Raw genomic sequence first — 16,606 nt, forward strand, 5'->3', positions numbered from 1 at the left:
CTAGGGAAGGACCACCATATAAGAATAATCCTGAGGCTTGTGATTATGCTTACACTTGTGGATGTAGGCATACCACCAGACTTCCAGCCAAGGAACTTTTTGTCTGAATTCAAGGGTTGTTCTTTAGATGTCTTAAATTCTATGCTGAACATTGCTATTATGTAACTTCATTTTTCTATAATTTAGTAATTATATTTGTTGGTTGTCGTTTTAATTTTCTTGGTAGAAAATTTCTCTGTAGAATGGTAGTGCATAGTGGCCCACACCCTTAAATCCCAGCACTCTGAAGACAAAGGCAGATGAATCACTGTGAATTCGTGACAAGCCTGTTCTACATAGTGAATTCTTGGACAACCAGAGCTACATAACAGATATTCTGTCTCAAAAACAAAATTAAAACAAATTGGATAAGTTGAAACGTAAGGTGTGAGAGAGCTTTACTTCATCCTAAATTCTTGTGTTCGCATAGCAGGCCCTTCTTGTCCCTGTCTCTGGACAGACCTGGGGATTCCTTTTACGATGACTCTGGTTTTTCCACTAAGGACTTGAATCAGCAATGTCCAGGACAAACTTGGGCACTATTTGTGATCAAAGAAATAGGCCGCCTCCAGCCTCACCCCCCACCCCGAGTTCACCAAAAGCGAGTGTGTGCACCAAAAAGTACAGAGTATGTTCCCTTAAATGAGAAACTATAAACCTGGTCGGGACAGGCTTAACCCAGCTTTAAAAAAAAAACAAAAAAAAAAAAAAAAAAAAAAAAAACAAAACAAAACAAAAACCCCTGGAGTACAGTGGAATCTGCAATTCTAACTTCATTTGGGAAGGGGAATGTTATTAATTCAGGCAGTTAAACTCAAGGTTATCCGTATCTTTCGTCAATCCGGGACGCTGTTACTGCCCTCCACGAACTGTCCAATGAGGAGCACGTATATTCGGAAGGCCCCGCCCTTGCTGCCATGTTTGAGTCCTGTGTTGTGAGAAGGCCTGTGGTGTTTGGTCTGGGCTACCTGTCTCTCCTGGTTTTAGGTCGTTTCGGAAGAAGACCTGGATGCATCTGAAAGAGGAAATGGTGAGTGTGCCCTGGGCTCCTGGAGTCGTAAGTGGCAGATTTGTGACAGTGCAGGGGCTGCGATGCTGTTGTCTGGCCGTTCCCCTGGTGCTGTCCAGCCCAGTGTGCCCTGGCTCCCTGATCCCCAAAGCACTGGAATTGTGTGCAGAGCCGTGGCCGGGCACCGGATCCCGCCCTGTTCTGTCCCAGGGAAGCTACATCGTCCCAGATCCCTGTCTTCCTAGAGAGAGTCGTCTCCTGAGACCTGAGCCTCCGCACACACAGCAGCGGAGGCAGGTTGGTGACGCTGAGTCCAGACTGTGGTGTGAGGGGACGTGGGTGGTGGTGAGCTGTTGCTCGTCTGTCCTTACAGATATGTCTGGACTGCTTTAGATTTTTCCTGTCATCACCCTTCTGAATTATATTCTTTTTAGTGCTACAGTTAAAAAGGACAAGGCTTTGGCTTTAGGCTGCATCCCCACACCCCAATTCATCAACTCATCAATCAAATCATGTGGGGTGTGTGTGTGTTCTGCCCTTTTAAAAATGATGATTAAGAAAGTATTTGATTGCGCCCTCTATAAGAATGGGCCACAATTCCCCATCTTGGAGGAAGGAGAAACATTTAAATTTGATTTTTTTTTTCCATTGAACATTTCTGAGGCCAGAATTTGGATTTTTGAAAAGTTTTGCTAAACCTGGTGTTTGTGAGCCCTGGGGAGGGGCTCAAGTGCTTGTGATTGTATTGTTGTTTGTTTGTGTGCTCTGAGCTGCTTCTCCAAAGAGGAGAAATTGAGACTGGGAGTTCTTAATCAGTATTTACCAAATGACATTCTTTGAGAAAAAGAAAGTATGTTCAGTAGAATATTCATTTGCACGGTATTGTTTCGGGCAATCAAGGGACTTGAGAATTCAGTTTCTTTACCATTTGAAGTTGTCATTGTTAAGATCTTTTATTTCTAGTTCTTTTCATGTTACTATGAATGGGATTTTATTCCTGGTCTCCTCTTTCACCCCAGTCTTTATGGGAATAGACAAATGATATTGCTTATTGAATGCTGATTTTATATCCTGCTATGTTCAAGAAACTATTAAATGCTACAAAGAAAATGTTTACTTTTTAAAATTCCCTCTGTATTGTATTCATGCTTAAACTGAAGGGAATATTAGCAGTGTATTAGATAATTCTAGCTAATGTTAAGTAAAATAAGGAATATTTACATATTAAAATTAGAAAGACCAACTTGGAGAGGGTGAAATACTTATATTGTATATGAAACAATATACTATTATTTGAAAGTGGATTTAGATTACTTGTACGTTGAATTTTTTAAAACTCTGGTTAATCAGTATTTAGAAAAGAGCACTTTTAATTTTCTAGTAGAAGTTAAAAAGAAAATAAATAAATACCACATTAAAAGGAAAGTTTAGGGCCTCAAGAGATGACTCAGCGGTCAAGAATACTTGCTACTTTTGCAGAGGACCTGGATTCTGTTCCCGCAGCCAGGTTGGCACCTGAGAATCAAGCTCCTGTGGACCTGACATTCTCTTCTGGCCTCTAGACCCTGCACACAGGTGGTACACACACATACACATAAAAAAATAAATCTTAATGAAAGAAAATCAAACAAAACATTGTTTATTGCAATGAAAGCAATTACACATGAAAGACACACATTTTTCTTAAAATTGTCCATTAAAACGTCAATGTTATGTGTGTGTCTGTGTGTGCATGCATGTTCACACCAATTAAAAGGGAGTGACAGAGAATATCAGAATAGAAAACCTCACTGTCTTTCTTCTATGGGTAAAAATAATCACATATAAGAGATGGAGTTTAGTAGTTGTGGTACCATTGTTGAAGAGATTAAAAATATTAGCCATTGCTGGTCGTAGTGAAATCCTGAAATCCCAGCAATTGCAAGACTGAGCTGGGAGAATTGCTATTAGTTCAGTGCTATCATAAGCTATAAATAATTTCAAGTCCTGCCTTAGAGTATGAGTCCTGTCTCAAAAACAAACCAAAACAACTTGACCACAAATATCTGTGCCACAGGAGAAATGACTTGATTTCTATCATCTAATATGATGGGCATTGTTTGTGCAGTGGAAATTAATGAAAGACTTTTTACCACAGGGAAGGATAGTTATGCAGCAATATGTAGCTTAATTTCCTCAGCTATCATAATCAACATAATGCATCTTTCAAAACATCATATGAGTTCTATATAGTAAAATCTTTCTGTTATTTACCTATTAAGCAAAAGAATATTTTTAGGATACTTTAGGCTTAAAGTCAAGGTAGATTCAGAAAGGTATGAAGATAGGGTCAGTTTCTAAAATAATTTACTTATAACCCATTGAGTTTAATTACTGCAGCTCTTGTTTACATGTACATGGGGTTATATACAGGAATATGGCAAACATTCCAAAGCCACACTCTAAAGAAAAATGACTCTTCCTCCTCAAGAAGCTACCAACTAAAACTAGCTTCTCAGTTAAGGATGGGGCTTTGGAAACCACTCCCAAGTCTATTGCTGGAATTTTTCACTAGCATGAGCTCATGCAGACCTTGCGTGGGTAACCACGGCTATTGTTAATTCATGTATGCAATAGTCATGTCAAGTACAGAGCACAGCATTTGATAGTACTGCTCCCCATCTACCAGCTCTTACATTTTCATTTCAGATTTTCTGCAGTGTTTCCTGGGCCTTGGGAATAGGGGGCTGATATAATGTCCCATCTGTGGTTGAGTATACACAGTTATTTTCATAATTTAAATAGTAATGCTTCTCTGTATTAACTACCATGGCTACAGTAAGAAGCTCCTTTGACTGAGATTGGGAGCAGCAGAAATCTATAAACAGAAAACACCAATGTTTAGAAGGCGGTGTGTCAACATGACCAGTTAGAAAAATACATCAGTAGGTTCTCCCTTAGGACCCATGACATCCCTAACTGTAGTTGTTCACCTTGCTAAATTATCAGACATGACTTCCCTCTTCTTCACCAGGCCTGAAATCTCATTGGCAACAGTTCCTTAGCTCCGTAAACATTCTTTCAAGTAGGCACATCTTGTCTGGCATATCGATGTTGTAGCATCCTAGGTTCAGCTCAGGATGAAATATTTTATGCCTCTTCTCCCCCAGCAGCTTTCAGAGTATCATTCAGCACTATGGAAGACAGCTTCCTGATAGTTTCCTGGTCAGCTCATGCAAGCAAAATGTGCAGTGTCTTCAACAGTAAGGTTTTATCATCTAGCTGTGGTTGGTAACCCAGAGCAATGGCAGTAGCTTGTATTGTTTGGGTGCCACTGAAGCCTCTCTGATCAATAACTTATATGGTGGTGACTTGTGCCTGACACTGACATTTTCATTTATCCCCTTGTGGCTTTTGGGGAGTGGCATTGTTCACTAATGTGTGGTACTTCTGCTTGTTTAGGTCTTTGTGGGTTTGTGGCCAGCCTGGTCCATATACAAAGTTTCGGGCTAACAGGAGTTACATAGTAAGACTCTGTTCCCCACTCTCTTCAAGAAAAATGTATTTTAAATTATCTTACAAGCTAGTGCTGTTTCATAACACTGCTCCATATGTCTTTAGTTTTGGCTAACACAGTTCCTAACCCCTCCTTCCCCCTACACTCCATCCACATCCCTTCTTAAACCTTTACCTTCCAGTATTTTCTCACTGTTCATTCATATGACATATGTTTTACTATCCCCTTTCACTATGTATATTATAGTATGTGTGTATGTAACTTGGATTGCAAGACCACTGGTGCCCAAATAACTTTTGTGTGTTCTTCATTTTGTTTAACCTTTATTCTGGCCCCTCTTTTTACCGTCTCTGTCACTCCCAAACCTGTTTGAGTCCTTTGGTCCCCAGTGTTTCCCTCTCTACTTTCATTTTAATCATGTTCTGCACCCCCATACGTCCTCCCCATTAGTAGCCTGTTTTTGCCTTCTTTATCTCCACATATACTCAGTGTTAGAAATACACAAGAAAGATTTGAACCTTGGAACCGCGTAGGAGAAAGACCTTTTAGTGTTTCTCTCTTTGAGCCTCATTGAACTCACTCAGTGTAATTTTCCCAGTTTTGTCCATTTATGTGGTTTTCATTATTTTATTTCCCATTGTGTAGATACACCATATTTTCATTATCCATTCATAAGTTGAAGGATATCTAGGTTGATTCTATTTCCTATCTGTTGTGAATTGATCAGCCATGAACATGGATGTGCAAGTATCTCTATAATAAGATACAAAGTGTTTTGGGTGTGTGCCCAGGAGTGGTATAGCTGGGCCATATGGTAAATCTATTTCAATTTTTTTTTTAAATTTTTATTTTGCAATACAATTCAGTTCTACATATCAGCCACAGATTCCCTTGTTCTCCCCCCTCCCGCCCCCCTCACCTTCCCCCCAGCCCGCCCTCCATTCCAATCTCCTCCAGGGCAAAGCCTTCCCCACAGACTGAGATCAACCTGGTGGACTCAGTCCAGGCAGGTCCAGTCCCCTCCTCCCAGGCCGAGCCAAGTGACCCTGCATAGGCCCCAGGTTTCAAACAGCCGACTCATGCAATGAGCACAGGACCCGGTGCCACTGCCTGGATGCCTCCCAAACAGATCAGGCCAATCAACTGTCTCACCCACTCAGAGGGCCTGATCCAGTTGGTGACCCCTCAGCCATTGGTTCATATTTCATGTGTTTCCGTTTGTTTGGCTATTTGTCTCTGTGCTTTATCCGACCTTGGTCTCAACAATTCTCTCTCATAAATTTATTTATTTTTATTTCTATGGGTATTTTTCCTACATGTGTGTCTGTATATTGCATGTATGTAAGTTTTCATGAAGGCCGGAAGGTGTTGGGTCCCCTGGAACTGAAGTTACAGACAGTTATGAGACACCATGTGAGCGCTGAGAATATAATCTGGGGGTTCTGCAAGAGCTGCCTGTGCTCTTAACTGCTGAATATCTTTTCAGCTCCCCCCTTTTTTGGGGGGAAACTTCCAGGTTGATTACCAGAGGGTGTGCACTAGTTTACATTTTCACCAATAGTACAAGGGCTTCCTTTTACCTATATCCAGGCCAGCATTTGTTGTTATTTGTATTCCTCATGATAGCCATTTTGACTGGAGTGAGATAGAATCTTAATGTAGTTGCAAAATGCAGACAAATGAAACTAGATCCTTATCTTTCATTTTGCACAAAACCCAACTCCAAATAGATTAAGGATCTTAATATACAACTTGATATCCAGAAATTTCTAGATGAAAATTATGTTGTAAGTGCACTTCAGTTTACAAGTAAGGACTTTCTAAGTAGGACTCCAGGTAAAGCAAACGGGATTTTATGAAACTGAAAATCCTTTGTACAACAAAAGGAAGAGTCAGTTAAGTGAAGAGGCAACCCACAGAATGGGAGAAAATCAGCTATGCATCTGAAAGGGGATTAGTGTCTAGGACATATAAAATGATTTAAAAAAAAAAACCTAAAAATCAAGACATCAAACACCCCAATTAAACAGTGGACTGTGGGGGTTGGAGAGATGCCTCAGCCGTTAAGAGTACTGACTTCCAAAGCACCCCAGTTCAGTTCTCACCACCCACATGGCAGCTCAGAACTGTCTATAACTCCAGTTCCAGGGGATCCAACACCCTTATACAGACATACATGAAGGAAGACCACCAAGGCAAATAAAAAAAAGTGGACTGTGGAACTGAAGAGAACATTCTCATGAGAAGAAATACAAATGACTAGTAAATACTTAAAAAGTGTCCGACATCCTCAGCCACTAGGAAATGGCACATGGAATGGATGATGTGGCCTCATCCAGTGGAACATGATTAACATACTAGTAGCCACAAAGAAATACTGACTCTCCTTCTCCTTTGTGAATCCCTCCCACATTCATGCTGGAATCTAACTAGCATAACCTGAAGTATTGTGAGAATTTCATACTTCGTGACATTAAGGTCCTAAGAATATGTATTCCATCTGTAAAGACTAGCCTTCAGCAGGATTGAGGGGCATTCATAGAGTCAGTGAACTAATCATTCAACTTGACTTTTCTGAGGGAGTAAAACTTAATTCTCTGGGGCCATTGAGGGGGGCAAAACAACTTTCTGGGGCCAACAAAAAAAGGAACACACACACACACACACACACACACACACACACACACACACACACCTTTGGGTCTCTCTATCATCTTCTCTCTTCTTTATTTCTTTTCTTAGCTCTATCCAGCTATATCCCTTCTGTCTCTATTGATGTCTTGTTTCTAACTAACTTTATTTTTTCCCTTACAGCTTATATACCCCAGCAAAATCTTTCAAGCAGTATAAAAATTACAATGTGGTTTCATTATTTCTTAAAAGAATAATTATAGTGAATACAATTAAAAAACAACATATTTCCCATGTCCCTTATATGATTAAACATTTTACGTATTGCAGGTGAAAAACAAGTTATCCCAAGAACACATATACATTCATACCTAAGGAACTTGTTATAGATTAACAAGAGTATAAGAAAGCATGGTGTTTTTCTCAGCCAGTTTTTTTGCTGGCAGATTGCATTTTGCAGTTACAAAAAAAGGATCAATCATTTTATTATTTATCTAAAAAGGTAATCTTATAAAAAAAACTTAAAAGAATCACAAATCCAAACTTTTATATATGAAAAACAGCCAGCTCTACTTTCAATCCTTAGTATGCATACCCATTCATCAACACTTTTTTATATCAGGAAGCTGAGGGCAGAAATGGGAACAAGGAATTAATCATCACTTTTGAACACCAACCCATCTTAGCAAGAAAGGCACATCAGCCAGCAATAGCCAGGCTGCCACTATTTCTGTTCCCTGACCTCAGTGAGTCCCTTATTCAATTATTAAAAGTGTGCCTTTATAGTTTTTAAATTGTTCCCCAAGATTTGCTACCTCAAAGCCATTAATAAAAACATCTTAACCTTAAGTCATTATTTAAAGCTTTGTTTTAGCTATGATGCAGACCAAAACCCATGGACACATCTATCAACATTAACATTAAAAGAATTTGAGCTACCTTAGCTTCTGGTACTCAATTGTTTTTCTTAACCATTAACCTAAGTCACAGTCTAAATGGCTTCTCAAAGGAAACTCATAAGTCCTAGCTGAGAGACACTTCCTTGTTCTTATTTTCTACCCTCTGCAGCCCCTGCTTTTTCAGGGGTGTATGCAACACCATATCCTGTTTTTACCTATATTAATTTTTCCACTAAACTAACCTCTATCACAATCCCTTACTATAATTATTAAAAAACCTCAATCAACAAAATTGTATTTAATCTAACTATTTTTGTATAAAAATCATTGCTTCAGTTAAACACTACAACTTAGGAGGAAATCATCTTCATAATAATCCACAGGTAAAAATGCCCAATAGAATGGGATATTCCCATGAGATAATCACACTACATTAAAGGCATGGGGATCCCCCACACACCCAGTGACACCATGCCAGATACCAAAGAAAAAATGGCAGTGGAAAACATGCAAAGATACAGCAATAGCAAGAAACATTCTGGAGCCTGGGGGCCTTGCCTATCCAAGATTCATTCATCAGCGTCTTGCATTCTGGTAGGCCAAACTACTGAAGTCAGTTGCTATCTGCTGCTCCTTTAACATGGCCACCAACAAACATGTGCACTTGCCGGGTGTGGTGGCCCAAACCTTTAATCCCAGCACTCAGGAGGCAGAGGCAAGTGGATCTCTGTGAGCTCTAGGCCAGCCCAGTCTACAGAGTGGGTTCCAGGACAGCCAAGGCTGTTACACAGAGAAATCTTGTCTAAAAAACAAAAAAACAAAGAATATGTTAACTGCTTTCTTTGTGTCTTTTTCCACTTATTTTCTTCCATAAAAATCACATATTCATTGTTAACAGAGAACTACCCTTGATGAGACTTAATATGTCATTTTCGATAATGCATCTGGTTTTAATCATATGCACTCTTCTTTTAAAAATATTTATTTATTTATTTATTTATTTATTTATTTATTTATTTATTTATTTATTTATTATGCATACAGTGTTCTGCCTGCATCTTTGCAGGCCAGAAGAGGGCACCAGATTTCATTACAGATGGTTGTAAACCATCATGTGTGCTGTGGGATGTTCTGTATGGCAAATGTGTTGCTAATTAGTCAATAAACACTGATTGGCCATTGGCTAGGCAGGAAGTGTAGGCGGGACAAGGAGGAGAATAAAGCTGGGAAGTGGAAGGCTGAGTCAGAGAGACACTGCCAGCCGCCACCATGACAACCAGCATGTGAAGATGCCGGTAAGCCACGAGCCATGTGGCAAGGCATAGATTAATGGAAATGGATTAATTTAAGCTGTAAGAACAGTTAGCAAGAAGCCTGCCACGGCCATACAGTTTGTAAGCAATATAAGTCTCTGTGTTTGCTTGGTTGGGTCTGAGTGGCTGTGGGACTGGCGGGTGACAGAGATTTGTCCTGACTGTGGGCCAGGCAGGAAAACTCAAGCTACACATGTGGTTGCTGGGAATTAAACTCAGGACCTCTGGAAGAACAGCCAGTGCTCTTAACCTCTGAGTCATCTCTCCAGCCCCTCATATGCACTCTTAAGTATGCATAGGCATAGGATTGTAAATATTGGATTCTCCTTTTTAAAAAAGGTCCTTTGGAGGACATAATTTGTCTTATTAAGCTTACAGCAAAAACTAGCTAATACTGGATTGGCCCGATTTCCATATGTCTTGGATGTGTATTTGTTTGTATTTGAATAGAAATGGGTCTTTGATGAGGGTTTCCTAAAGGGAGTAACTTATTCCATCATTTGAAACCAGTATATGAGTAGCCTGATGCAAGACTATGGGAGCATGTCCTAGGTTGCTACCATGCTCTTAAGTGCCTTGTTGGAGTGACATGTGTACATAGCCCAAGCTAAGTGAAGTCCCATATTGCTAAAGCCTTTCCTGTGCGTTCATACCTTAATGTATTTGTGCTAACCTCCAGCTGGAGAACAAGATCTCCCAGTGAGCCCCTTGTAAAGGCATTGACTTGTGAGTTGAGTCACTGTTTGAATGAGAGTTCGGGAAGAGGTTTATCTATTGGTAGGAGTGATGACTTATAATCATTACAAGAGAGGAGTCCTGCCAGGCCATATATCCGGTAAAGAAAGTCTAAGAACTGCTGTGATATGAGAGAACCTGTTTTCTTTGGGTTTAATTAGGAAAGGGGAGAGAAATAATACATAATATTGTTATTACTCCATAATTACAGTGATCAGATTATAGCAATTTATGTTACAAAAAAGACATGATCCCTGAGCCATTACCTGTATATATTGTATTAGTTTAAAAGGATGGGGTATTTGAAGAAGTCACAAGATGTAAAGCCACAGAAAGGATGAAAATTGCTCATATTAGACAGACAGACATTGATCTAACAGTTTGTCTTACTCCAGGAAAGGTCTGATTCCCCAGTTAGTGACCTGGTTATCCTGTAATGGGCTGACACCTACTGACTCTTAACTGTATAATGTTGTGGTCAGACAGCAGGAGTTTTAAAAAGAAAAGGAGTACTCAAGGAAAGACTAAGGAGTAAATGGTCCCCAGTCAGGGCCTTGCTCTCTTGCGATGGTTGTGAAGCTTGTGACAGAGCAATTATGCCTTGGGAGGACAGAGTTAGTTTGCTCCAGGCTCCAAGGCCCAGACCAGAGCTATTTTCCACCATGATTTCTCAATATTACATGTGGCAGCGACACAATAGCTTGTAGTTGTTTCCTGTTATCTATACTCACAAAGAATTTTTTTCCTTTCTCCTTTTACTTTTCTGCTTGTCTCTACAATGACACACTGAAGTTACTGAAGCAATGATGCTCTGTAACTCACACACATGTGAGAGCATAAGAAGGAGGAGAAAATGGAAAAGGAAAAAAGAAATTCCTCGTTTTTATGAAAAGACATATTTTCTTTTTAATTTTATATAATATATATTATATATTATATAAAATATATAAAATATATATAAAATATATGAAATATATAAAATTAAAAAGAAAATATGTCTATATATATAAAATCAGTGTGCATGAGAGTGTTTGTTGGTGCCAGTGGATGCCCAAATAAGTTGTCAGATTCCCTGGAGTACAGTTACATGCAGTTGTAAGCTACCTGGATGTGGGTGCTGGGAACAAACTAGACTCGAATTTAAGAGCAGCGATTACTCTTTCTTTTGTTTTGTTTTGTTTTGTTTTGTTCTTTTGAGACAGGGTTTCTCTGTAGCCCTAGCAGTCCTGAAATTTGCTCTGTAGATCAGACTCAAATAGATCTGCCTGCCTTTGCCTCCCAAGTGCTAAGATTTAAGGTGTGTACCACCACCACCTGGTAGAGCAGCTATTATTCTTAACTGCTGAGCCAACTCTCCAGCCCTAAAACAAACATTGTAAAACCAAGTAGCTGCAAAGTTTGGTTCAGTCCTGAGAAGTGAGGGTACTCAAGAAACTCAGTTATCGGTTCTGGCCTCCTTTTGTTGTGGAGTTGGAAAGGAGGAGGGGTTTGGCTGCTGAGGAGGGTAGCATGCACAGATGGTTCTGATTGATAGGCTGCTTTGGGGTAAGTCTCTGTTCACTGCACACCTCCTTTTCCATAATTCATCAGAATTTGATCATACCCATACCCAGTTATGCATATGTGTAAGATAGAGAAAAGAAGATTGATTATCCTTACAGGTTCATTTTCAGTGTTTGCCTTAATGCCCATGTACTTAAAACTAGTTCATGTCAGATCAACCCATAGTCAGGTGTGTTCTAATTTGTATTTGAATGGAGTCCAGACATGACCAAGGTGTTGCTAAGTGGAATAATGTATTTTAATTGTTTAAAGCAGGTATACTTGCATCCTGATGAATAGAGGATACTACAATAAGTTGTCAATGAATTAGTAGGTGCATTTTTCAGAAAGGGATATTTGCACTGTCTAAGCCAAGTCGAGTCTCACATTGTGCAGTTATTCCCTGTGCTTGCTGCCTCTCTATTGTCCCAGTGTCCAGTGCTTATCCCTTTAACAACACAGCTGCTTCGTTGTCTGTAATCTGCTTGTCCAAAACTTTAAGATTGCATACACCCCTTTCCTCTGACAAATAAATTAGTCCATTATCTTATATTCAGCTTCATCTAGGTTCTTAAGCCCTGGGCAAAATGAATCCAGATTTGTGGCAAAGTAGGAAATGAATGACCTTTATCTCACTTCCTGATGGAGTTATAATTTTTCTCTAAAATGTCACAAGGTGACATTTATCTGTCTGCATTTCTGTCAGCATTCTTGTCTTCCAGCTTTAACTATGATGGCCTGGTCTTGTCAAGGTGGCAGATCTTGCCAAATTGGCAATTAATGCTAACCCTTTCCCTGTTATTTTAGGAGCCGGTGACCTTTGATGATGTGGCTGTGAACTTCAGCCCAGGAGAGTGGGCTTTGTTGGATTTTAGTCAAAAGAAGCTCTACAGAGATGTGATGACAGAAACCTTTATGAACCTGATCTCCATAGGTAAAAAAAAAAACACCGTGATTCTTTTGCTTATTTAGTGAGACAACAGCTATTTCTTGCTTCTCTCTGTAGTTTCATTAATTGAAATATTGAAAGGGGACATTATGGTGACGGTAGCATGCCAGGTTATTATAACACAGTAAAAGGTAGACTATAATAAGTGTTTTCTAGTGCTGGGTAAGTCATAATGATTTCTTTTGATTTACTTCCAGGGAAAACAGAAGAAAACATTGAAGAAGAGTGTGCAAATGTCAGAAGTCGTCTGCGGTAATTCACACTCAAAAGGGGGAATTTGCATCAAGTATTTGCAATTTGTTTTAGGAAATATGAAAATCAATCCAGTGATTCAACTACATCTAAATGTAAAATGCTTCTATGACAAATTTTTCTAAAACCTGGATTGAGTTTGTGCATCCAGAATTGTTGAGAATTCCACCTCTGCAATCTCTTAATATTTCCCAAGTGTATTACAACATTGGGCCATGTAAGATATTTTCTGATGATTTGAGATATACAGACTTCTCTTCATGCACGAAAGTATTATATATATATATATATATATATATATATATATATATATATATATATATATATATATTTTTTTTTTTTTTTTTGGTTTTTCAAGACAGGGTTTCTCTGTGTAGCTTTGCGCCTTTCCTGGAACTCACTTGGTAGCCCAGGCTGGCCTCGAACTCACAGAGCTCTGCCTGGCTCTGCCTCCCAAGTGCTGGGATTAAAGGCGTGCACCACCACTGCCTGGCTTTAATATATTTTTATCAGGTTGACTTAAGGATTTTGGATATATGCCTCTATGTTAAGTACAGTGAATTTCAGTTTTAAATTGGAATCTAGCTTCAATAAATCTCATGAAGGTTACTCAGGTATTTTATCATCTTGATCCACATCCTTTCCATAAATAATTTTCCCCATTGTTAACTGGTATAGACATTTTGAAAACTTATTCTTTGGTAATTTCATACATGTATGCAATGTATCTAATCATAGATCTATGCTTCTTCTTTCTCTTCAACTCCTCCGGCATCCTTCCTCAGATCCCTGTTCCAGTAACTACATGTCTTCTTTTTAAAAGAAGTTTTTGTTTTGTTTTGTTTTTTAAATAACTCATTGACTCCAATTAGTATTACCCATATAGCAGTGGATGTGGGATATTCCAATGTGGCATGAGGAACCCATAAGGGTTCACACTCTTGTAGAAAAACTCCTTATAAAAGCAAAGTCAACACTTAGTATTGTCCCTTAAATCAAGCTCTTTTTATGTGAACCTCAAAGTTGGTATCATTCTACTGCTGCCTCCTAAGTACTCTATTAATGTGAATTAATGGGAATGAGACACAGCATCCAGCCTCCAATGCTTCTGTTGGCTAATCATAAAATATTAGTTATGCTCTTTTCATTTTTTTGCAGAACTCCAGTGATTGAGAGAGACTGTAAATATGGAGATGGTTGTCAGTGTGGAGAAACCCACCACCAGATTCCAGAATATGTTGTTAATGAGGACATGCCTTCTGTAACAGCAGTACATGAAAGAAATGTATGTGCAAGAGACACCATTGGTCATTTACCCTCAGGTGTGCATCTCACAGTTGAAACTGGAGAGAAACCATTTGGCAGCAAGGGACATGTGGAGGTATCTTTTCAACATGAGAAACGTTATACAGATTTCACTTCTTTTCAGTCCTTTCAGGTACTCAAAAGTCCTAGGCAGATAGTTTATAAAAAGAAACAATCTAATGAAGCCTATAGGATTCACACTTCTGATCAAAATTATGAGCAAATTTACAGTGAAGGTACATGTCACAAATATAATCAGTTTGAAAAAGCCATCAGGAAATACAGTTACTTTCAAATGTATGAAAGAATCCACACTGGAATGAAACCATTTATGTGTAAGCAATGTGGAGAAGCCTTTATTAATTTCAGTCAACTTGTCTACCATGAAAGAATTCATACTGGAGAGGAATGTTATGTGTGTAATCAGTGTGGAAAAACATTTAGACATTATTCATACCTTCAGAAACATGAAAGAATTCACAGTGGAGATGCACCCTATGTGTGTAAGCAATGTGGCAAAGCATTTATTCGTTCATCACACCTTCTTGTCCATGAAAGAATTCACACTGGAGAGAAACCTTATTCGTGTAAGCATTGTGGAAAAGCATTCAGCCATCACAGTGCCTGTTACAGACATGAAATAATTCACACTGAAGAGAAACCCTATGTTTGCAAGCAATGTGGGAAAGCATTTACTTGTTCTACATCCCTTCGCAACCATGAAAGAATTCACACTGGAGAAAAACCTTATGCATGTAAGCAGTGTGGCAAATCCTTCATCCAGCGTGATGCTTGTTACAATCATGAAAGAACTCACACTGGAGAAAAGCCTTATGTATGTAAACAGTGTGGGAAGACATTTACATGGTCCACATGCCTTCGCAACCATGAAAGAACTCACACTGGAGAGAAACCTTACACATGTAAGCATTGTGGGAAAGCCTTCACCCATTCCAGTACCCGTTACAGTCATGAAAGAATTCATACTGGGGAGAAACCATATGTATGTAAAAAATGTGGGAAAGCATTCATTCATTCCAGTCATCTTATCAGCCATGAAAAGATCCACACTGGGGAGAAACCTTACCCATGTAAGTATTGTGGGAAAGCTTTCATTCAACGTAAGGCTTGTTACAATCATGAAAGAACTCATACTGGAGAAAAACCTTATGTGTGTAAACACTGTGGAAAAGCATTTAGGTGTTCCACATACCTTCGCAACCATGAAAGAACTCACACTGGAGAGAAACCTTATATATGTAAGCATTGCGGAAAAGCCTTTACACATCAGAGTGCCCGTTACCGTCATGAACGAATTCATACTGGAGAGAAACCCTATGTATGTAAAAAATGTGGGAAAGCGTTTAGTGATTGCAGCTATCTTGTAAAGCATGAAAGAATTCATTGGAGAGAAAACTTACACATGTAAAAATAAAGAAGCTTTTATGTGTTCCACATCCGTTTATATGCATGAAAGAGCCAACAGAAAAGAACTGAAGAATTTGCAGCAGTATATCTGGTGACCTTGTCTATGGACAACTTACTTATATTGTGAAGTATGAAAGAAAACTCTGAACAGCTCATAAGAAAGGCTCAGTGGGTAAAGGTGCTTATTTCTATGTCTGATAATCTGAATTTCATCCCAGGGTCCCATATGGTGGAAATAGAGAATTATTCCCAAAGTTTACCTCTGAGTTCCATGAACACACATAGGCTCACACACAAGCGCAATATTTATTAAAAGAAAAGAAAAAGAAAACAGTGGAGAGTAACTGAAAGCTTAAAAAGTGTAGTTGTAGCCTCAATATGCAAACATATATAGGATAAAATCCTATTGCACTGGGCATGGTGGGGCATGCCTTTTATTCTAGCACTGGGTGAGGTGGGGATGGTAGAGATTAGAGAACTATAATGGATATAGTGGGTTTGAACGCCATATGGGACTTTAACCAGTTGTAAGCAAGTGAAATTTTCTTTACAAAAAGAAAAGATGGCTCATCTGTTCAAAGCACATACTGTTCTGCCCAAGAACCTGAGTTTGTTTCTCAACATCCACAGACTGGCTCATAACCACCTGTATTTCCAAATCCAAGAACTGTGATACCCTTTTCTAGCCTCTACAGGTACAGAACACATGTGATACACATACATATAAATAAAAACACATCTTTAAATAATTATGTGAATAAAGCAACTAGGAGAAAGCTGTGTTTATTCAAATAAGAAAATTTATTAAATATTATGTAGTTCAATCTTATAAGAGTAATAAATGTGGAGACTGAACAAATTTATTTGCACAGAATATTTCTGGAAATAACGGAGTACAGTAAAATTATGAGCATTTTTCTCGTTCAATTCTTATATGAGACCTTTAGTTTGTATTATTGTTTTTTATAGTTTTGAAATAAGATTTGGTGAATAATGTCATAATTTTGC

General features: G+C 38.8%; 1 protein-coding gene across 1 annotated transcript in view; it reads left to right on the plus strand.

Moving 5' to 3' along the window:
• The first annotated feature begins 959 nt into the window (after nt 1-959).
• The window catches only part of LOC131900734 (zinc finger protein 883-like), a 15,962-nt gene continuing 315 nt past the window's right edge, over nt 960-16,606 (plus strand). Inside the window, exons 1-4 of the mRNA XM_059252052.1 lie at nt 960-1,069; nt 12,472-12,598; nt 12,811-12,865; nt 14,024-16,606. The exon at nt 14,024-16,606 is cut by the window's right edge and continues 315 nt beyond it. Of these exons, the coding sequence (XP_059108035.1) occupies nt 1,049-1,069; nt 12,472-12,598; nt 12,811-12,865; nt 14,024-15,599 (1,779 nt within the window). The 5' untranslated portion in view covers nt 960-1,048 and the 3' untranslated portion in view covers nt 15,600-16,606. The remainder of the gene's footprint in view (nt 1,070-12,471; nt 12,599-12,810; nt 12,866-14,023) is intronic.

Source organism: Peromyscus eremicus, unplaced genomic scaffold (genome assembly GCF_949786415.1).
Source record: "Peromyscus eremicus unplaced genomic scaffold, PerEre_H2_v1 PerEre#2#chr22_unloc_1, whole genome shotgun sequence".
Lineage (NCBI taxonomy): Eukaryota > Metazoa > Chordata > Mammalia > Rodentia > Cricetidae > Peromyscus > Peromyscus eremicus.